The sequence below is a fragment of the Amyelois transitella genome, chromosome 19, assembly GCF_032362555.1.
Source record: "Amyelois transitella isolate CPQ chromosome 19, ilAmyTran1.1, whole genome shotgun sequence".
Lineage (NCBI taxonomy): Eukaryota > Metazoa > Arthropoda > Insecta > Lepidoptera > Pyralidae > Amyelois > Amyelois transitella.
This window is the reverse complement of record NC_083522.1, coordinates 9,293,746-9,317,143: the sequence shown is the minus strand read 5'-3', so window position 1 is coordinate 9,317,143 and position 23,398 is coordinate 9,293,746. Positions and strand designations below refer to the sequence as shown.

The 23,398-nt window shown below is 36.8% G+C and overlaps 1 protein-coding gene across 5 annotated transcripts in view; it reads left to right on the top strand.

Moving 5' to 3' along the window:
• Window positions 1-5,709: 5,709 nt before the first annotated feature.
• LOC106136459 (proline-, glutamic acid- and leucine-rich protein 1) overlaps window positions 5,710-23,398 on the top strand; it is a 30,729-nt gene continuing 13,040 nt past the window's right edge. For 2 of the 5 annotated variants that reach the window (XM_060949453.1, XM_060949455.1), the window contains exons 1-5: window positions 5,714-6,204; window positions 7,709-8,017; window positions 12,920-13,098; window positions 22,127-22,264; window positions 22,854-22,962. In XM_060949453.1, coding sequence (XP_060805436.1) covers window positions 6,048-6,204; window positions 7,709-8,017; window positions 12,920-13,098; window positions 22,127-22,264; window positions 22,854-22,962 — 892 coding nt within the window. In that variant the 5' untranslated portion in view covers window positions 5,714-6,047. Of the gene's footprint in view, window positions 6,205-7,708; window positions 8,018-12,919; window positions 13,099-22,126; window positions 22,265-22,853; window positions 22,963-23,398 lie in introns of all 5 variants that reach the window. The other 3 variants (XM_060949454.1, XM_060949452.1, XM_060949456.1) reach the window with 3 other exon arrangements.

Sequence of the window (23,398 nt, the reverse complement as noted above, 5' to 3'; positions counted from 1 at the left end):
ATAACCTCTGGTCCTTGGCTGAGCTTTAGTCCCGTTTGCATCCTCACCAGAAGAGCCTGAAGTGCGCGAAGGATAGTCATGACGGTACGTGCACATACTGGTAACATGAGGTGTAGGTAATCATGATTCAATAGGTCAGGTTCCCATTCGAAGGTTGCGGAGTTCAGACAGGAGTCGGTTCGTGTAAATTTTTGCTTTATCAAGCTGTTGTTTTGATTTCTAACACAGAGGCCGATTGCGTTTACCAGTGGATTATTGAGCTTAGCTTCTCAGTGTGTGTCTCTTGGTCCTCCTCAGACCGTCACCATTTTAATTGGAATAAAAGGCGACGTTAAGTAGGTTTCTATTAATTAGGTGTGCCGCGTTCTCTTCTCGAGAGAGTTGAGAAGCCAACCGGTTGATAAATTCAATCCCTTTGATGCTACCGGAGGGTTTCACAATTTTATTCCCCCTTCGGAACTAAAAGTGCATATTTACTTATCTTGAAATGACGAGTAATACAGAATACTAAACGGACACTAAAGAGATTTTGTAGGGAGTCAAGAAAGAGTGCGCTGTTAGAGAGCAGCGCACTACTCTCATAATTCTGTTCGAATAACCGATAGCCAATGGGTAGTGTTGGGAAAGATAGTTATTTTCTCATAAAATATATTATAAGCTTGATCATGGGAGTACTTGCAGAATGTCAATTTGTGTGAACATTCACATCCAAGCTTTCTAAGTAAAATAAACATAATTATCACAACATGTATTAATCGTGACCTCCCGTTTAGCAGCGCGGCTCCATTCCTCACTATTCTGTGACGAAGGGTCCGCCATTTTGACGGCTTCCCGCTAAAATGAATGACCTTGGCGCGAACATATATGTAACTTATGAAACAAAATATAAGTCTTTTAGATTTTTAGAAAACGATATTGTATGGAAGTATTGTTATTGGCACTATATATCGTTCATCCACACCATATTTTCCTGAATGTAGCAGGTAGGGGCCAACAATAAAATGTTCATTCTATGTACGAGGTAATATTAACGACATATTTTCGTTGCGTCCTTATCCTACAGCGGTACTACTACTGGACTCCTACTAAATACGTTCTTCACCATCAACAGGAAGAGAAATGGGAATGTAAGTATTTATAAAATCTCAAAATATATGTGGGATGGGTGAATATTTGCTATCAATCTGTTTTTGATGCCTAATACCAGCAGAAATAGATTGGTATCAAATGTATGTAAGCTTTCGAGATGGGTTACCCATGAAGAAGCGTGGTCTTAAAGGAAAATTATTAAGTCGAACCGATTTACCTTTATTTAAGTAATTCAAAGATTTTCTTTACTATACCTACCTAAATTTCGCGGTCATTAAATATCAGTACTTAGTACCGAAACGGAGAAATAATGGCGCTTACGTTTCCAAGTTTTGACACATGCGTGTGCGCATTCAAATCGCGTACAATAGCTTCCACAATGGCGACGGACGCGAAAATATGTGTGCAAGTGTCGCCATTCGACATAATAGATGGCATGTTGTGAAATCTCGATTTGGTGCTACCTACCTCTGTATTGGTTCTAAGTTTAGCTTAAGAGAAAAAAGTACAGTTCTTTGGTATTTAAGGATTTTTGATTGTTTGTCAACTTTGTTTGATCCGAGACACATAAAGCAAGTACTCACTGGATGTGAAACAGTTGGTATCCAAAATTACTGAATAAAATTAGAATAAGTACTACTAAATCAACCGTGTGGTTCCCGGCAGGCATAGAAAAAAAGAATAGGGCCTCTCCATCTCTTTCCCATGGATGTCGTAAAAGGCGACTAAGAGAGAGGCTTTTAAACTTAAGATTCTTCCTAGTCGATGGGCTAGCTACCTGTCGCTATTAGAATCTCAATTCTATCATTAAGCCAAACAGCTGAACGTGGCCTATCAGTCTTTTCAAGACTGTTTGCTCTGTCTACCCCGCGAGGGATAAAGACGTGGGTATATGTATGAATGTACTACAAACACGCAAATACGTCCTCTTTTTCTTACACGTGGTAGCGCGGCGCAGAGATGTTTCCGTTTGGCACGTTCTACAACTAAGTAGTATTTGCTTCAATCATAGCCAGAATCATTTTATGCAAGCTCTGCGGATTAGGATGCTCTTAACCGACATGTCACTAAAACATTCCCGAATGATTAAAATTTTCGAGGTTCCCTATATAACGATACTAAAGCCTTTGACTTTGATCTTGGTTGGTTGCCAAAGTAAGGTTTTTACACGAAGCGACTTCCCTTTGGCATCCGCGTCCTTTGAGAACCTTACCCTTCATGGATTAAGAAACATAAATTGTACATGTATCCACATAAAAATATGAGTCCTCTCCAGTGAGATACGATGCTTCGTGGTGAGGCCTATTTGAGATAAGATAACGCTATATCTGTTATGTGTGGGTGTCATTCTGTCTGGAGATGAATGAGATGACTCATGTTAGGTTCTCGGGTCAAGTAATTATTCGCTTGTGGGCCGAAGATATATTCAATTTGTATCCACGTTTAGTTTGTGAAAATTTAACTCTTAACCTTACAACACACACTTATGACGTGCTTACCCTTAACGGGGTTCCAATTGTAATATTATATACCACATACCTATAACACAAGTAAATAAAAATATGCGGGACAAATTACACAGATTGATATAGCTTCGAAGTAAGTTCGAAACTTGTGTTTCGTTTCGAGATACTTACTCAACGATACTGTGTTTTCATAATAAATATCTACATGTATTGATAAACGTCCAAGACCATTAGAAAAAGTTAACTTCTCTTCATGCCCTTCTCATTCAAACCCGGGACCTCCGGTGGAACAGATGAGGCTTAATTTCGAAACTTTGAATAACAAAGCCTTTTTTCTATAAACGTTTACAATCTGTTTGGGGTTACCTAAAGATTTTAATACTACGATAGAAAAAGCGTACAGCCGACTCAATGATTAAAAATAGTATAGAAGGCAAATGAGCTGGCAGAACCATTAGACAGGTAAAAATTTTAGTCCATTTTCAAAAATGTCTCAATTTCAATCAAATTCCGAAAAGTCAGAGGGAGTTGTTTGGGCTGAAGAAACGTGATCACTATGGTGACCATCTAACATCATCAACGAAAGTCAAACTATCCTGCACATCGTAGTTATTAGATTTAAAAATTAGTCACGTCTATTCCACGGTTTATGTAACGCCATTTGAAGTAAACATTCCTATGCGAAGCCAATAGTTTCCCAAAAAACTCATACGTAAACTATAAAAGACGGGGTTCTCCACAGTTCAAATCGACAGTTAAACCATTAATATATTCTTTATTCTAGTCACACGCATCCCCCTCCAACAAAACAATGGGTAGGCAGCCTCTTTTCGTCGCAGGAAACAACGCACGCGCACCTCGTACAAAATGGCCGAAGCCGCCATATTAAACAGCCTGGAATGGTTTTATAAGTCTGTCTGGATTCTATGGAGATAGTGCACCATAAATATAAAGGATATCCTTTCTGATTTCCGCCCTTAAGTTTTGGTATGGAGTGAGGAGCGGTATGATTAGTATGCGTGGTCTGTCGTTAAATCCTTCCGCATGGAAACGTGAATGAGTGAACAACACAAACTGTCCTGTCTGATGCTCTAGAACTAATTAATTCATCACTAAAAATTTAAAAATTCTCCAGTACTCTCGGTGTCGTTCTTTGAGAAGTAGAAGAAGCACTTTCACCAACTACTGATAAGGAAAAACGAAAATGTCAAATGGACGATATGGATATTAGCGTCTTTGAATTATCTGTTTTCCAAAAACCATTTGCGTTGTTAACTTGAATCTTGAAATTGAATTTCGACTATGGGCAAATTAAACAATTAGGCGGTAATTTGTTAATTTCATGAATATATTATAAACAATATAAGTACAAATGTACCTATATAGTCAAATTCATTTGTAAGTCATAAGTTAAGTAGGCATGAGGGATAATTCATGGGATTATCCCTCATGCCTACTTACATATTAATCCAATGGCTGCCTACGATTCGAATTAATTTAATCAATAAATCCTTTTCAGTAACAAGTAAATTACCATAAACCCACACGGGGTGCCACAAGGACCATTTATAGGTCCTCTGCTAAATTCATCGTAAAATTGAGTCTTTAAGTAGGTTGGTTTGTTTGGTATCTTAGATATTGGGTTAGGCAGAGACTATGGATTTCCACTTGCTACGATCCTTGCCTCTCTGCGCTTCCTCCACACTCAATGACTATTCTTTTCATGCATATTCGACGATTACGGGTACTCCTAACACTCCCTTTTGACATTCGATATTTCTTTTTCGTTCGATGAGGCCGGCCCTGTCCCGCTACGGTCGGCCATCATATTTTTGAGGCAATGGGTTAGTTGGTTTAGTTTTAATCTGTGACGCCTACGACGAAATCCTCGAGAAGAGATACTGTTGCTGTTTAACAAGAAACCACACGATATACCGGATAGCTACTAACAAAAAAAAAGAGACCCGAATATTAAAACCCTCCTTGTCTGGCGCAGTTGGGCAAATGTTGTTAATAATGCCATTGTTTGTTGATTTGGGTCCACCTGCCATCAGGCGCGTAGATAAGGATTGTTTACATTATTACCTGGGTTCTTTATCTTTTCATTCCATCCAGATGAACGTTTGCACTGTTTTGAGTATATTTCACATTTTACTACTGAGCCGAAATATAACGACTCAGTTAGTAGGTAAGGGCGTATAAGTTGACCCTTGAATTTGACTCTTCCGCGATGCGCAGAAGCAATTTTTCATCCCAAATAGAAGTCAACTTCCTACGTGCGGGCACGGGCGTTTAAGCACTAAAGCTTTTCAGTTTCCATTGCGTCTTCGTGAAATTCCGTGGTGTGTGTGTGATAAGTAACTTAGGGGGCCGTACCTATGTCTGGACGCTGACCTATTGGTAAGTACAATGATCCACATATAAAAATATACGGCCTTTCATACGTCAACTACGGAAAATGTTTTCTATTCTATTTTTTTTTCTCTGAAAATGATCTCAATCACGAGTTGTTAGTGTGTGACTTCTGTGAGTCATTTCAGGCAGGTAGTATAGTAGTGTTTATAAAGAAGTTTGTCGTCAAGACAAATTAAAAACAGGTTCATCCAAAATACTTGAACCATTTAAATCTAATCTGCAATAAGTGACGTTTACGCGGTCATGTACCCAGTGAAGTACTACACTGACAACACCATTTTATGCAGATAAATTCAGGTATGTAGGTTAAAATGCTGTTTAAAATATGTTCAAATATTTCCGCACATGGTAAATGAACTTTCGGTAGGGTCGCCATCACTAAGTTACATACTATTACGCCTTTCAGATGACTTTGTTACGCGAATTATCGTAATTGTCGCTCTATGATTGACGGCGTTACGTGGAAAACTACATGCGACAAACTTAGGGGAGGTGCTCGCCGATATGTCCTCGCCTACGACCATTAGGTACCTACTCTGAAGTGTCTAATTAGTATTCATCAGAGCGCGTGCAGTGCTCTTCGCGGTGGGGACGGGTTAATAGCCCACGCCGCCTCCGCGCCCAGGCATATTGTACCGAGTTGCGACCAGCGAGCGCCGTACGCTCGACCGCCATACGTTTAAATATACTCTGTCAATATTTGAACTGCAGTTTAGAGCTCCGCCGATTTCTCCACACAGACCGGGCCGGTGGCTGGGAAGGCAAGAAGTCGGCATAGCTGTTTGACGTCGTATACGGCTGTGTCACTTCGAGCCAGCTCAATCCACCGGCTTTCAGCAAACGAAGATTTGAAGATGCGCGGATGCTCCCGTAAGGAAATCACCGGATCGCTCCCGTACAATTTTCGCCGGGAGAGGGCGGGCGTTTTGACAGCTGTCATTGCGCTTTCCTTTCTGGCGAACGTGGGAGTAAAATGAAATGAAAATCTTTATTTATATCACACACGACGATGTTCCCGTAGAGTGCGACCGGCTGTGTGCTTGAGTGACGAAACGATACGAAAAACACGACGACAGAATGGCGAACGAGGAGGTGTTGGGTCCTCGGAAGACGATGTTCGTATTAGTGATTGTTGTGGGGTGTTTCGCGGTGTTGTGGCCCAGGATCCTGTCGCCGCTGATCCTGGGCCACACGCAGGAGCAGCTAAAGCCGAACAAGTTCGACCGGGAGGCAGGTAAAGTCGGTATTTTTAACTCAAGCTCAATGTCAATAGCAAGTCGGCTAGCGGCGTGTCGCGCCTGTTTAGAAGTTTTAATCTAATTATACGCCGCGTACGGCTGACGAATTAACACTACACTGCAGCTGATGTCATATCAGCCTTGGGTATTGGAGTATTGTGTGGTACCCATATGTTATATAAATGTGTTAAATTTCAGTTGCTACCAGTTTCTATATTTGCAAGACGAGATATTGCTAAGTAAACATGAGCTGGTCCAGTTATTTACTATCAACTACGTCATAATAGCTATTGAATTAATCCTAGATGGAATATTAAATGCAAGCTGCATTGAAAACTTTTAATATTGTAATAGAAAAAATGATAAAAATAGGTACCTGTATTGTTTTTTAAAAAACACTTCAAGAGAAATATCAATTAGGCTGGTTTAATTAAATGATTTATTTAATTTGAGATAAAGTTTATCTCAATATTTCCTTCACAAAAGTACATATATCTTGAGTCCATCTGTAAAAAAATCCTTTTGCATACAAAATGATAAAACTTAAAAAAAAAATGTTAATAGTATTGGGGGAAATGCATCATACTACTCCCATAAGCTCAATCACAGTAATTGGAGAACTCTTATTTCATTCGCTAAGTTGATCCTTTTTGGTGATATACATATAAATCTTAAAAAAAATACTATCTAGAATGCAAAATATTATCTTTTATAACTCCGCTGTATTGCAACTCGAGAGTTATAATTTAATTCTTATCACCAGCAGGTGCCAATATAAATATTAAAAAAAAATTAAGAGCTAGAATACTTTTATCTCATACCAAATTATTACAGACAAAATTTTGTCTGTCTTAAAATGAAGGTACTTACAGTACAACATCTAGATAGTTTTTAGATATTGAATTAAAATTAAAAAATTTTATTCATTATTTTCAACATCACTTGACAATTTATATTTTACAAAATATATTAATATCATAATAATTCTGTTGTAAGTCTTTGAAAACAAGTATTACATTTTCCATATAATATGCAGTTTTATGCATCAATGGTTTTTTGTAAGTGCAAATAAAAACCTGTTAGGTGCAGGAAAATAATCAAGTTTATAGCCAGTTATAATAATTAAAAGCTAGACTTTTGCCAAGGAGGACTTTTGCCTCCTCATAGGAATACCTATAAAAACAATACCTGTAAGTCTAATGTTTTTGTGACAAATTTTATCAAAATAAGACCAGGAGTTTTTTGAATACAAATTTAAAATTTCTGTCATAATTTAATTAAAATGATTCATCAAGATGGTAAAAAGTCTTTATGATTTTCTAAATTCTACAAAAAAATACTAGGTTATCTACTGAACATAAATTGTTTTTATGCAAAATAAAATTACAAATTAACAGTTTTGCCAATACTTTTGCAATATTTCACAATGAAAATTGAGGAGTCATTCTTAAAATATCTTTTAGTATCAAAAAAACAACAAACAATAAAGTTACTCTCCAGGGTGCTGCGAAGTGCTATTCGAATCTGAAGTAGCCGTACTCGAGATCATCAATGAAGTATGCAACAACATAGTCAACGGAGACATCAAGTCACCGTATGCAGCATACGAATGCCGTAAATATGTCAACGAAACCTGCGGCTTGGACATAGCGGTGTTCCTGAAAAGAAGTGAAAATGTTGGAAAAACAACAAAAATGCTGCTTGATACGATGAAGAATAGCAACAGTTCATGCCTGAAGGAACACTTTGGAGTGTCCGTGATGAGTCTGAGCTCGCACCAGGCCTACAATTCCTGGACTATACCGGACAGTTAGTGGGATTTTGTGGAGTTAACTAATGCTGCATGAATAATGAGTGTATTACTAACTAAAGTTTTCAATCGACAACCAGCATGGAATGACGTTTCTTAAAAAGTCTTATACATATTTATGTACACAATAAGTAATTTGTAATTTACCAATATTAAAATTAATCAAGCACTATATGTATATATATACTATTCCTCTTAAAAACGAAGCTTATTGTTCCAAATTTATAAAATTAAACTGCTTAAAATTTTATTGACTCTATCGGCGAAATATATCTTGTTAATTCGTCGTAATTAACGTTTATTTACCCGCGCGTTTTTTTTTTAAGAAACCAATTAAAATTTCAAATTATTTGAATATCGAGCATTATGGATGACGGACTTCGCTCAGTGTTTCCATAAAGGCTATTTGCACACAAATTAGTTTGCTCACGACAATCGATGTAGATGTATGTATGCCCACTTGTTACATGTTATTTTCGTCATTCTACGTGTTTTAGCGACGAATTTTCTTGTGCAATGTTACTGTGGTATGTAGGTAGAGTGTTGCGTAAAATGCTGACCAAAAACAAGAATGTCGGAGGTTTGGCAGACGCATTCGTGATTCCGCCAAGGAAATTAGACCTCCCACGCAGTTGTAATATACCTTATTGTTAGAAATGCCGCTGCTGGATAGAAATGGGCGAATGACGGTCAAAGGTATGAAATTCTGGAACCATTTTGGTATGGGAATATTCCCAATTTGTCCGTCATCATGCCGTATTCAGGAAATCTTTTAAAAGATTTTGAGATTTTGAAACATACATCCATATAAATCACGCCTCCTTCCCGGTAGGGTAGGCAGAGACCGCAATTTTCCACTTGCAACAATCCCTGCATACTTCTTTCGCTTCATCCACATTCATAACTCTTCATGTAAGCACGTCGGTTTCGGATACTCTTGAGATTTTGGTGGATACTATATAACTGTTTACAGCACCTTTGATTCAGAAGTACTTTTCCAGGTTAATGCCAAGATTTATCTACAACTATATTATCTTCATCTATCTAATATATTTAAACGAGCAATTCTTGTATATTATATATATAATCAGGATCTCGGAAAGGGCTCCAACGATTTAACTGTCTAATAGATAACGCATAGCTGCAAAACAAAAGGTGACTGCAGAAGTGTTTTTCCCGTGTAATAGGTTTCTTACGACCATTGAATTTGACCCAATATTGGATAAGGTTCTCCTGCAGAGGTTGCGGAGATCAGACGGGAGTCGCTTCGTGTTAGAACCTGTAAGTCAGGGTACTCCAAGTCCAAGTCCTCTCTCTTAGTCTTGGATTGGTCGGGCTCCTCTCTAGAGGTGCGGAGTTAGATGGTTTCTTGGGATGTAGTATGAGGCGGGTTTGTTAGAGCCACTCAAAGCGATCAGCGAGAGTAGGTATTTCTCCAAATTCCGAGTGTAACAAAAAGTTCGTAAATAAAAATAAAATATGTAACTAATAAATAGAAGTAAAAGTAGTGCAGTTTTAAATAATTTGGCAAGTTGTGTAGTAAATAGTGATTCATAAGTCTTTTAGCCCATCAATCAGAGTTACGCTAGCTGGATCGTGGGTGGGTTTGGTAAATAAATTTAGGGACGCACACGCAAGTATGGTTTGTGTGCTGTACTCGCATGTCATTTTACTATCTGTACCTACTTAGTTCTATTTAACATAACATACTTAAAATGACGCCTCTTTCCCGGACGGGTAGGCAGAGACTACTTCTTTCCACTTGCCACGATCTCTGCATACTTCCTTCGCTTCATCCACATTCATAACTCTCTTCATGCAAGCTCGGCGGTTCTATTTATTTACCAATTTTTAAATACGATAGAAATTTAATTTTCAAATGACTGTCATAATCTTCTCTTCACATCTCAAGAGTGCAGGTGGCCTTTGATTCAATATAGATTAAGATTCAAATAGTGTCAGGTTACCAGCCTATTGCCTAAAAAAAGAATCCCGAGTTTATAAGCCTATCCCTTAGTCACCTTTTACGACATCCATGGGAACGAGATGGACTGGTCCTATACTTTTTTTAGTGTTGCCGGGAACCACACGAACATATTTGATCTCTGCGTAAAAGCGAATTATCGCTTTAAAGTAAAGATTAGGTACGTGCAAAGTCTATTGCATTTGGAAGAAGAAATCCAAAGGTTATTTTTATCATTTAAACAGTCCCAAAAGGACATTAGATACGACATTGGATTCTTTGTACATTTGATCCTAACTGTACCTACATATGTTTGAAGCATATTTTCCAAATCGCTCAAAGCGTCGCCTCCCAACCAAGAATTCCACCAATAAACCCACTCGAGGTACGCTCTGAATGCAAATAGACATTACATTGTCCGTTTCAAGTAATACCCGTTTGGAGCGGCCTCTCGGCCAAGAACAAAAGTTTTGACGACATATTGTCACTTAGGAAGGCCGGTGGTCTATGGCAGAAGCGGACGCGTGATAGTTACACGGAACGACACAAAAAAAATAAAATAACCATACATACATCCATAGATAGATAGATAGATAAAACTCTTTATTGCACCATAAGAGTAAAACATACAAAACAACATAAAACAGATAGGGATGGTACATATAATTATGTCTATTTCCCATGCGGGGTAGACAGAGCCAATAGTCTTGAAAATACTAATAGGCCGCGTTTAGCTGTTTGGCTTACTGATAGAATTGAGATTCATATAAAGTGACAGGTTGCTAGCCCGTCGCCTTAAGGAAGAATCCCAAGTAAAAAAATAACCAACGAGAGTCAACTTAAAAAAATATAACGAAATGAAAAAAAAAACTAATGACCATTCTTTCCGTTCCGACCATTCGTTCTTTTCAATTATGTAGTTAAATTAAAAAAAATAAAATTTTTTTCTTAATTTCGAGGAAGAATTGCAAGATAATTTTTCCCATCTGAAGCTAGCTTAAGTGTTTTTTTTCAGGTTGGCTATACTTTCTTTGCTATGGAGACAATTATAGGTTTATAAATTGGATCCTTTATATTCTGTTCGCGACTTATAGTTAATTTGTTCATTACTTCGGTGACCAATAAGCGTTGGTACTCAAGTTAATTTTTCAACTTAAAAATATAACTTAGATCTATCTTTAAAAGTTGAACTAAATATTGGTTTAAGGGAAACCTGCCATCAAGTTATTGATAAATTAATTTAAATTGTAATAAATATTGAGTTTGCTCTGATTTATTTAGATTTGCAATATTATTAAGAAACTTTATCTTTTATTTGCAATTTTGACAGGTTCTTTTTCGCCTTTTATTTAAAGTTTCGATCAAGTATTTATAGGAACTTCAATTTAAAAACTAAAACTAAGTTAAGGTACTAAAACGTAGGTATGTTACTATATGTATTTTTACGCTACACATAGGTACATAAACATCACGTGAAGAGAATTTTTATTTTGCAAATAGTCTACTATTTAAAAGTACCAAGACATAGCGTGCTCTTAAAATAAAGCAATAATTAATACAAAACCAGTCATAACATTACCCAGTAACTTAAAAATTTCAAATTACATCGTGAGTGTTCCACTAATACGTTTCGCTTTCAATTATGTTGTGCACATGTTGACAATTAACTCTGCCTATATTTATTTATGTTAGTATAGTGTTAACAAACGGGCCTTGGTTCCCATATGGTTTTTAAACAAATTAGGTAATGTGCCAATTGACTTAGTAGGTCGTATTTTTTATGGTCAACGCTCGAGTGATAAGCGGTAGCGAATTTAATCATGTGAAGTTTGCTGTTATGTAAATGTTGAGTTTACAATAAATTAATATATTGTACTCAATTTACCTCAATTAGCCTATATAGTCTGTGTAGCGGATCAGTAACAAACAATAATTAATGAGTTCGTTTACCTCGGTATTATTAAGAAAATAGTAAATAATAATAATTCTTAATTTCAGATTCCGTTATCTATAACATTGAAAATTATTTTTTATTACGCTCAGCTCTAAATTTTTGAATGCTGTAACCGGCTTTTAAGTGTTAAGGTAGTTTTTAGTTCATTGAATGATTAGTAGGTTCTCAAATGTATTACTTAATAATAATTTGAAACAAACGTGGAAATCATTTAATGTGATCGCAAAATTACTGAGAGTTTGAGAAACGCCAAGATGAATATTGGAGAATTTTTGAAGACACCCATATCATATGTGAATAGAACAAAGAGAAAGACATAAAAAAATATTTTTTATATAGCTTTAGCAACTCTGAGCGTCATTGGCGTGTACTTAACATCAAATTTTAGATACAACAGTAGAACAATGAGCAGTTTCATTACGCTGTCAATCAGTGAGTCACCGGCGGTCGGAATGTACTAAATTAGGAAGTAGCCAGTGAACACATGCACCCTGTATGACACATGGGATTGATGTAAATTGTTCTATTGAAATACTGGAATCCTCGTTATTCTACAAATAGGTTTATGTGAATGTTGGTTGTTATACTGTAGCATCAGAATGGAATTTTGTACTAGAGTTCGATCCTGGATTCCTAAGGGGTAGTTTTATTCTGAAGTTTCTACATGCAATTTGGTTTTATTGTTTGACTAATTATGTATTCTAAAGCTCTTGTTATAATGTCAATAATCTGTTATAATATTTTGAGATGTTTTTACCATTACCAATAAATAACTAAACTTTGCAAGAAAATTTCGATTATTTGTAAAGAATCATGTACTTAAAACTTCGATCATAAGACTTAAAAGATATTTCCATGCTTACTGGAATGCACAAGTTTTCCATTTGTGTGTATAACCATATTAACAATAAAAGCTAGTAACAAACTAACATAATGGATCCATGTCATGGTTTAAATATGTAAAAAAAACCTTTTTTTTTCTAGCACTAAAACAAGAGCGGCCACCAATACGCGGAGTTGGTCCTCACCCTGCCCTCCGGGAGAGAGGCCGGGCGATACCCCCCGGGGCTCCGACACCCCCGTCAAGAGGACCCGTGCCGATGCCCCCCCACGTCAGGGTACGATCCTCCCCCCTTTCGGGGTACTTTGAGCTGGACATTAAGGTCAGTTGACGGAGAGCGTGGCGGGTGACGCTTCTGCGGAGGTAGGTCGAGGGTTTCCAAAGGTTTCCAGTTTGCAAATTTTTGATAAGAGGAAATCTTAAGTTGGTATTTGTTGATGATGGTTTGATAACTCGAACGAGAATTAAAAAAAAAATTAAGGGCCATAAAGATGAAGGATTTTTTCTATAGATTGAACAAGCATCGTCTTTCATGTTTTAATTGATAATGTTAATAATGGAATGATTGTTTTTTGTTTCGTTATTTTTACTGATTAACTTCAGTAAAAATAGGCTGTTCTCACTGAAAATATTGATAAAAGAATCCCTTTATCATGTTTATATGTTAAATTCTATATTTTGTTAGAAAGTTTGACTACACAAATGACAAATGGTAAAATAGGTATTGTAATAAAGTTTGGCAGTGTAATTTTTTTATTAAGCTTATTATTTTGGGAGCCCTCATATCATCTAATCCTCGTCAGCTTGCAGTTGCTTCGTCGCTTCTAACAACTGATATGTGAGTATGCTAGAATAATATTCATTGCTTTATAATGACATAACGCAGAAACGTGAGAAAAATAATAATAATAAATACGTCTTCTTCTTTTTCCAACCTGAACAGATTGTCAACTTCATCTAATTTTGTGACGTGTGTGAATCGAGTAACATTTAAAGGCAATAAACATTATCTCTTTTCCTAAATGATAGGCGTAATGAATAGTAACGGCTGGCTGTTGCCTACTGTGTAATTAAAAACACATTAGAATGTGTAATTAGATTATTGGACAAATCTCCGTGGTGCCTTGCTGCCGATAACTGTTGGCACTGTGTGTTTTAAGAAGTAGTTAGTAGTTACCTGTACTATTTATTTTTTATTCGAGCAGTCTTGCGTGTTAAACGCTAATTTAAGAAGTATAAAAATTTATTATGGAAGTCAGGCTGCATTCCCTACTGTAGTTTAAATTACCTTCTCATTCTTGTTTTGCAATAAATCGAAAGCAAATATCTAGAATTATGATGCATAGTCTTATTAAATAAGATATATTTCGAGAATCTTAACTCATTGGGGGGCGGAGATGATTACTGTTCAAAATTAAAATATAAAAACTGTTTAATGAATTACGACAGTAAATCCCTATTCATGCGCAGTGAAGCAATTACAACACAAACAATGCTAAAGCCACAGACGGCTACGAAGTTGCGTACGCGCCGACGCACGGACATTTGGTGCATGGCACAAGTAAGAAGCAAAAAACCGGCAAAACAAAATTAAGTTTTTGATTTGATACTATATAAATTCTTTGACGGTTTTGAAAATACTCTTTCCGCTGCACTCCACAAAGAACATGTTCAGTTTTGTCAGGAAGTTACTTTTTTTTAAACCACTTTGGACAAAGAAAAGTAATTTCAAGGTCGTTTCTCATACTCCTTTACCTACATAACACTTATTCAAGGCAAAAAAAATTATGTAATTAAAATTCGTCTTCAATTTGTTATTGTCACAAACTCAATTAATGAAAAGATATCTACGCTCAGTTACTTCGACTGGAAACTCTACGAAAGTTCCCCACAATGGCTGACTTGTAGATAATGCTCCTAGCATTAAGTCCGCCAATTGTGCCATACATTTGTATTTTGTACAATTACAGTGCCCTTGTACTGAATTACTCTTTATTTTAAGTTTTATTCTTTTTCCTTGATGTATATAAATAAATAATTAAAGTTTAAATAAATTTATTAACACTAATTGTGGTAACCCTTAACGCTTTCGCCTTGTCACTTGAACCAATCACAAAACAGTAAGTTCAAGTCGTACACATGTGACGTCATACACATTATGGGCCAATGAGATCTTGCGTTAGTTTAGCATGTTATCTCTCTAATATATCTCTTTTGAGGGTAGGGTTAACTTAACTAAGGGAACTTAAGATAATACCAAATTCATCAGGTATAATTTATCATTTAGCATTGAACTAACTTTGCCCACAGCCCGCTCGCATTACTTTCTGATCTCGTGGGATATATATACTCTTTAGTGTTCCTAACAATTCTCAATGAAGACACTTGCCAAAATTCAGTTTCCTAGACCCAGGTTATATTTCTTTATGGGTAAATCTTCTTAGTAGAAGGTTAGTAGGTTCAAGCAAGAGTACCCTAAATCAGTGAAATTGCATGAAAAGATACATACATGCATATACTTATAGTCACGTCTATATCCCTTGCGTGGTAGACAGAGCCAACAGTGTTGAAAAGACTGACACGCCACGTTCAGCTTTTTGGCTCGATGATAGAATTGAGATTCAAATAGTGACAGGTTGCTAGCCCATCGCCTAAAAGAAGAATCCCAAGTTTATAAGTCTATCCCTTAGTGGCTTTTTACGACATCCATGGGAACGAGATGGAGTGGTCCTATTCTTTTTTTTTTATTGGTGCCGGGAACCACACATGAAAAGATGGATGTATGAAAAGCAAAAGAAGTATGCAGTGATCGTGTTAAAGAAGAAAGACCTAGTCTTACTTACTCTCTGAAAGAGACGTCATGAATGTAGTAAGCACCTACGTCTCACTCGTATTAAGGCGCACGCGCATTGTTGGCTACAAAGTCTGGGTCCAATGAACACAAGCAGAAGATTTACGGTCCATTTCCTGTCAGATCAATAGGGAAAGTGTTTCCTAGCGTGGGTCAATGTTTGAACTTGCATCACAAGCGGATCTGGGTGTGTTGAGCTTGTAATGCTCGAACTTTCAAATCTAGCTATCTCTAAGACCATGGTTTTGAAGAATAACTTTAAACACTTCATCATCCTCTTCGCGTTAGTCCTGGTGTATCCTATCATCTCTGGAGGGGAGTGTAGGCTAAATTCCTGGATTGGGTAAGTCCAGCTTCTTAAAACGATTCCCATCAGACTCCGCAACCTTTGCAGGGGAACCTAACCCGTATTGTACCATGACTACACATTCCGTTGTCGGAATGTGCAGTTGTTCTCATGTTTTACCTCCCGTGGAAAGCATACTATATGAACTAATTAGCTGTGCCCGCGACTTCGTCCGCGTGGAATAGTTATTTTGGGCATCATTGAAGCCCTCAAGGATGAATAATTTACCCCGTTTTTTTCACATTGTCCATTATTTCTTCGTTCCCAATAGTTGCAGCGTGATGATAAATAGCCTAAAGCCTTCCTCGATAAATGGTCTATTCAACGCAAAAGAATTTTTCAATTCGAACCAGTAGTTCCTGAAATTAGCGCGTAAACAAATTCTTCAGCTTTATAATATTAGTATAGATGATACTTCTCAGATAAGAGGCATCGCTATAGCACACAACCACTTTAGGATTTGAGCCTCTGCATCAAGCCTTGTGAATCTGATACCTCATTTGTTCGTCCACCGACCCATTCAACAACTTAAAATGCTTTACACTCTTTATTTTGCGTGGGGGTTAAATATTGTAAATAACCAAAGCATTCTCTTTAAACACGTGTAGCTTTCATATATTTTATCGCCGTATCGGGAGCACTTGAGCTGATGCCAAGTCGTTACTCCAATTCACTTGTCTTTTCTCTTTGTTGACATTTTGAATTGTCTAGTAGACTCGTTATGATACTCTAATTGTGTCATTTAATCTATTCATTAGAGATGAATGTAGCATTTACAGAAGAAGAATTACTAAGAATGTGCCGTGTGGTTGCCGGCACCAATAAAAATAAGAATAGGATCACTTCATCTATTTTCCTTAGATGTCGTAAAAGGCGACTAAGCGATGGGCTTATAAACGGGATCCTTAGGATACTTGGGATGTACAATAGTTAATTATCACTCACAAAATATCGTTAACATTTATGTTGGATCATGAATGCATTAAAAAAAAAACAAATAAAAAGGAAATTATAAATTGTCACGTAAGGCATATTATATTTCTTCTTTTATGGCTATGCAACTTGGGATTTTTCTTTAAGACGCTGGGCTAGCAACTTGTCACTATCTGAATAAGGCCCCACCTCAATATGGCTTTTCAGACCTTTTGAAACCGATAGCTCTGTGCACCTCGTAAGGGATAATATTTCATATTTATTCTAAGTTTAGATAGTTGTGAAGTTGACGTTGTTGAAGAAAATGTTGCAGTGCTGTTTGTTACCGCTTCTTTTGCACTGACGCTTTGGAAACGGCAGTAAAATGAATTTTAAGTTCGTCAATTAATTTTGTGAAACTAAAAGATTTTAAGTGATATGAAGTGTCCCATAATAAAGAATAAAATTGAATTTGATTTTGATAAACTCGTGATATATTTATAAACATTGATATATTTTAACGGCCTCTGTGGCGCAGCGGTAGTACGCTTGTCTGTGACACCGGAGGTCCCGGGTTCGAATCCCGGTCAGGCCATGATGAGAAAATAACTTTTTCTGATTGTCCTGGATCTAGGATGTTTATTAATATAAGTATTTATTATAATATAGTATCATGAGTAACACAAGTCTCGAACTTACTTCTAGGCTAATTCAATCTGTTTAATTTGTCCCGTATATATTTATTTATTTAAACATTTCTTTAGTCTCCTTGTGCTCAAACGAAGGTTCACAATTGTTTAACCTTTACCATAATGTTTCTAGAAAAAATTTCCAAACGTTGCAGCTATAATAGGCGACAGTTTCTACACCGATGGTCATTTACAAAACGTCCACTATTTCATTTACATGACAGTGGTTCTGTTGTGCTCTATGAATTTTAATTGGTGGTTAGTGTTCGTGTATACAGTAGCGTTGCCGTAGAAAAACTATCGATAGTTCGACAACAACATTATATCGATAGTTCTGAAATCATCTCCAATATCGATATGCCTATCGATACTATCAGTAGTGATTTCCATTGATTCATTTAGTCTCGTCTATATCCCTGGCGGGGTAGACAGAGCCAACAGCCTTGAAGAGACTGATAGGTCACGTTCGGCTGTTTGGCTTTAAGATAGAATTGAGATTCAAATTGTGACAGGTTGCTAGCCCATCGCCTAAAATAAGAATCACAAGTTTATAAACCTATCCCTTAGTCGCCTCTTACGACATCCATGGGAAATAATATGGAGTGGTCCTATTCTTTTTTATATTGGTGCCGGGAACCACACGGCACTTAGTTACTTAGTTTTAGCCTGTCTTTATTGAGCTTGCCCTCAATATTATTGCGTTCGCTAATGAAAAATCAAAACTATTGATGAAATTGCGATGCCCAACAGGGTTCATTCATATTGTACCAACTTATAAGCAGTAATTGTAATTCAACTGATGTACTTTATGATATGCAATAAAGATTTTGAATTGAGTTAAAGGGATAGTTATTGCAATGGTCAGCAGCTATAGTATCGATAATTTCTTCTATATGATTTCGATAGTCCTATCGATATTATTGTTTTTACTCAACTATCGATAGCTTATCTATATTAGACTATCGACAACACTAGTGTACAGTGTGGCTAGGTGTCGGAAAGTTTTTATGATCGTGTATTGTCTACGTAAAAAGTCATGTGGATGTTTTTTTTTTCAGCACTTTTGAGCCTTTTAAAGGTAGTAATTTGATACTAGAAAAAAAAGTTAAATCGAATCTTTACTATGATGAAATTTAGTATGTGGGCAGCTGAAGACCCAGTATAACATATAGGCTACTTTTTATCCCGGAGTTCCCGCGGGATTGATAGGGTTTCCATGCGGGCGAAGTCGCGGGCGGCCTCTAGTAATATATATTCCCAATTAATTCACACATCATCATTAACATGATTTACAATAATATAAATCGAACAGCACACCTCTGGCGTTGCCGGGAGCGGCAGGAATCTGGCAATGGTATGTGGGATTTATAGCGGAATTATTGCCAAGTGAAACAAGTAGAATCTAATTGTTTATGTTAATTATGATATGTAGTTAATTGTATTAATTCACTTATGGGTCTTAATTTATTAATGTTAATATGATGTTATTTGCGGACATATGGCCAGGTGTGGACATCATCGTGGTTTTGAACTGGGAATTTTGACATTATGGGTAGATTAGAGACAGTCTTCTATTCTCTTTCTAATGATCTTTTCTTTATCTTTATTTTACGACTAAGGAAATTAATTAACAAGATTTACCTGGTGATTGTTCTTCTTTCGCGAAACTTTGACTTTGATTGTATTTAAAGTTTAAAATTTTCGTCTCCATAAATTAGAGCGTCTCTGTTCGCTGATATCTACAACTTAACCAAATTAAGAATGAAAACTCAGTCACTATGAGTTTTCGTGTAACACCTTAAATCTCATATTTATCATCAGACAAACAAAATTCCAATAATATATCTCCGCCTGATATTCGATATTCATGCAGAATGCTTTTATTAGAATTAAACATGGCGGCAATACTACTCTGTAAGTGGAAACTCACGAATCATGTAATAGATTACGAGAAACTTTCCAAAATGCGCATTCAAACAGCAAAGATAAACAGACATACACAAACATAGCTGGCATTGGCTCGCCCCACATACGCGGCCTAGACACAGAGCACAGAAATAACGCGGTGACACTGCGCTGGCGCATCGATGCTTATAGCCCGTTCTGCCCCCTTATTCATTAAGGAACTCGTCTCTCTTTCTAACACTCCGGTTAATCTCACCAAACAATTGATGTTTTAACTTTTTCAACTCATGGTTCTATATAGAAAAGGTGGCGAAGACGTCTTCTATACCAGCGTATCCTCAAATCCCTCGCTGAAATTTAGTATACCTACCTCAAGTATACCTACATCGACATCATATTGTTTTGGAGATTCTATGCGAGTATACACTAGAGTCGCTTCGTGTTAAAACCTGACTCACTCAATCCAGGGTCTATGGTCAAAGGCATACTCCGGGCTCATCTCCAGAGTGGTGAGGATGCAACCAGGACTAAAAGCCAGGAGGAAGAAGGTATACACCGGCTAAAACAAATACTTACCTTATAATATTTTAGTTCTTCTCATAGCATTCTCTTTGGAGTGCTGAGAAAGCATTTAAATACCTAGACTCATAAAAGTATACCCCGATTCAAAGGTCGAGGTCCACTACGACTACTTTATTTTGGTACTTACCAGCATTTTCATATTTTTCTTTTTTTTTAGTCGAACTGTCTTCATTAGTCGGAAGTATTTTTTCGACATTCACACGGGAAGGTATCTCGGGGTGATTCTGTCTGTTGATGGGATGTTATTGAAAATACTGTTATTTTGTTACGTTATTTATAGTTATAAAGCAATATTTTAATTATAGTTCCACATTAAAACGGCCATAAATTAATATTTTGATAGACATATCGGACCGCAAATTACATTATGAGACGCTTCGGTTTAGGCGCGCACATTTGCGTTTTTTGGTGTAAGTTTTTTTTGTTTTTAGAGCTCGTGCATGGAGCTGATTATTAAACAAACATACAGTTTTTCGAAATGGCTGCAGAAATAAAAAAATAATTATGTATACCTACATGTGATTTATTGAGATTTTTCTTTTTTAAAATAATTCTGAGTCATATTTAAGACAATTATGTTCAAACTATAGCTGTTACTTATTTTATCATAATGAAATATAATCAGTAAGTTAGAAGAGAAAAAATCTGAGAAAACAATGAAAGAATTTTCGTGAATCATTTGATTGATTGAAAATCGCAAGTGTACTATGTTCGGATGCTTCGTATAAACAGGAAATCATCACGCCGCGACGATCGTAAACGGCGTCGGGTCAGTTCAAATTTCGAACACAAGTCAATTTCAGTCTGTTAGTACGGTTCGTCGCTAAATATTCCATTTTCAAAATTGAGTTTAAAAAAATTCTAATCTGAACTCGGAAGAGACATCTAACGAATAAAAAAAAACGTGCGATTTATTCGATTGTGTCGGATAAATAAATATTAAATGTGTGGCTGTTCTCGATTTATAACTTTGTGAAGAGTGTAAGCGGTATTTCGGCCTAACGGAAAAGTAAGACATAGACTTTACAATATCTGCCTGTGTTAAAGTTTATAGACATGGATTTCACTACAAAGGTACACTAATCTACTCAAATTATAATTTTTTTTTATTGTTATTGGACATTTTAACATCATTTGATAACCGTCATATCTTTGGTTTCACAACACAACATTGGTTGACGTCAAATAAATTACCTAAAACTAAGTTTACTGCCGCTTCCAAAGCGTCAGTGCAGAAGAAGTGGTAACAAACTGAACTGCACTGGCAGAGAATGCCTTGTGGAATTAAGTCCACCTGTTGTAGGTACATTTTGCGTGGTCACGTCTATATCCCTTGTGGGGGAGACAGAGCCAACAGTCTTGAAATAACCGATCGGCCCCGTTCAGATTTTTGGCTTGATGATGGAATTAAGATTCAAATAGTGACAGGTTGCTAGTCCATCGCCTAAAAGAAGAATCCAAATCTCATACGCCTATTTCTTAGTCGCCCTTTACGACATCCATGGGTAAGAGATGGAGCAGTCCTATTCTTTTTTCTATTGTCGCTGGCAACCATACAGTAACGGGTGAGATTTATAAATTGATTTAATAGTTAGTCAAACCTTTTTCAAGACACACCTTTCCCCCTCTACAAATTGTTTAAAGCTAATTATATTTTATTAAAACCGTGTGGTTCCCGGCACCAATATAAAAAAAAAGAATAGGACCACTCCATCTCGTTCCCATGGATGTCGTAAAAGGCGACTAAGGGATAGGCTTACAAACTTGGGATTCTTCTTTTAGGCGATGGGCTAGCAACCTGTCACTATTTGAATCTCAATTCTATCATCGAGCCGCCAAATAGCTGACCGTGGCCTGTTAGTCTTTTCAAGACTGTTGGCTCTGTCTACCCCGCAAGGGATATAGACGTGACCATATGTATGTCTGTATGTAATCTATCATTATGACAAACAGCTGACCGTGGCCTGTTAGTCTTTTCAAGACTGTTGGCTCTGTCTACCCCGCAAGGGATATAGACGTGACTATATGTATGTATGTATGTATATTTTATTACAATTATCCACAGCCCCCCCCAATCCCCGGAATGCGGCCTCCGCTGGGGTCCCCGGGGGGGCCCGTGCCTGCCCCCAAGTCGTCCATGGGGTTCGTAATGCCGATCTACACTATATGCATCATCGTGTTCTTCGTGTACACTCTTAGTAAGGTCAGTGCTGTTTTATCCATCAAAAATATGTTTTTCTTATGCTTCTTGAGATGGAGTGGTCCTATCGTTATATAGATTAGATATGTCGTTATATACAATAAAATAAATAAAAAGTGCCGTGTGGTTCCCGGCACCAATACAAAAAAGAATAGGACCACTCCATCTCTTTCCAATGAATGTCATAAAAGGCGACTAAGGGATGGGCTTACAAACTTGGGATTCTTTTTTAGGCGATGGGCTAGCAACCTGTCACTGTTTGAGTCTCAATTCTATCGTTAATCCAAATAGCTGAACGTGGCCATTTAGTCTTTTCAAGACTGTTGGCTCTGTCTACCCCGCAAGGAATATAGACGTGCCCATATGTATGTATACATAAAATAGAGATTGACTTAATTCGGGAGAACAGCACTAGTTTAGTTATTTTACTAAATATTTCCTGGAAATAAATACCATAATTTCTCCAATGTAAAATGTAGCCTATTTCACTCTACCGTCTTTACAAAATCTCCTGCCTCCTGGCTCACCTCTCTGAACAAAAACCATAAATAAATATCTTTTCATAACTTTGGGATGGATTATTTATTCACAGATCTTGTTCAAGAGAACAGGCAGTGTCCCATACGAGTCCCTAAGTCCAGACCCTCACTTCAGGAGGCGAGTCTTCAGAGATGACTCCAGGACATCGCCAGACAAACTTGGTAAGTTAACAAAATATAACGAGTTTTAAAAATATTTTAAAGATTTGTGAGTAGAAATGAAAGGTATATTTTTGTAAAAGAGAAAATCGGAAATTTAGAGTAGAAGGGCAAATTGTATGGAGTTTTTCATCAACATTAACAATTGGGTTTATAAAAGTAATGGAGGCAAAAACTGAAAAAAGAATCGTATTTTTTAAAATTATATCTATATTTAATTTATAAGTTTATAACGCATGCAGGCCCTAAGGAGCGAGACACAAGTAAGTTATATAAAGTATTAATTATAATATTATGCAAAGATTATTTTTGCTAAAAAGAAATCGTGAGATACAATTTTATCTAGAGGTGATATTTATCAAGGCTGCAATCACTCTGGACAAAAATTAAATCTACGCTCAAATCCACAGCATATTTGTGTGAAATGAGTTGATTTTAT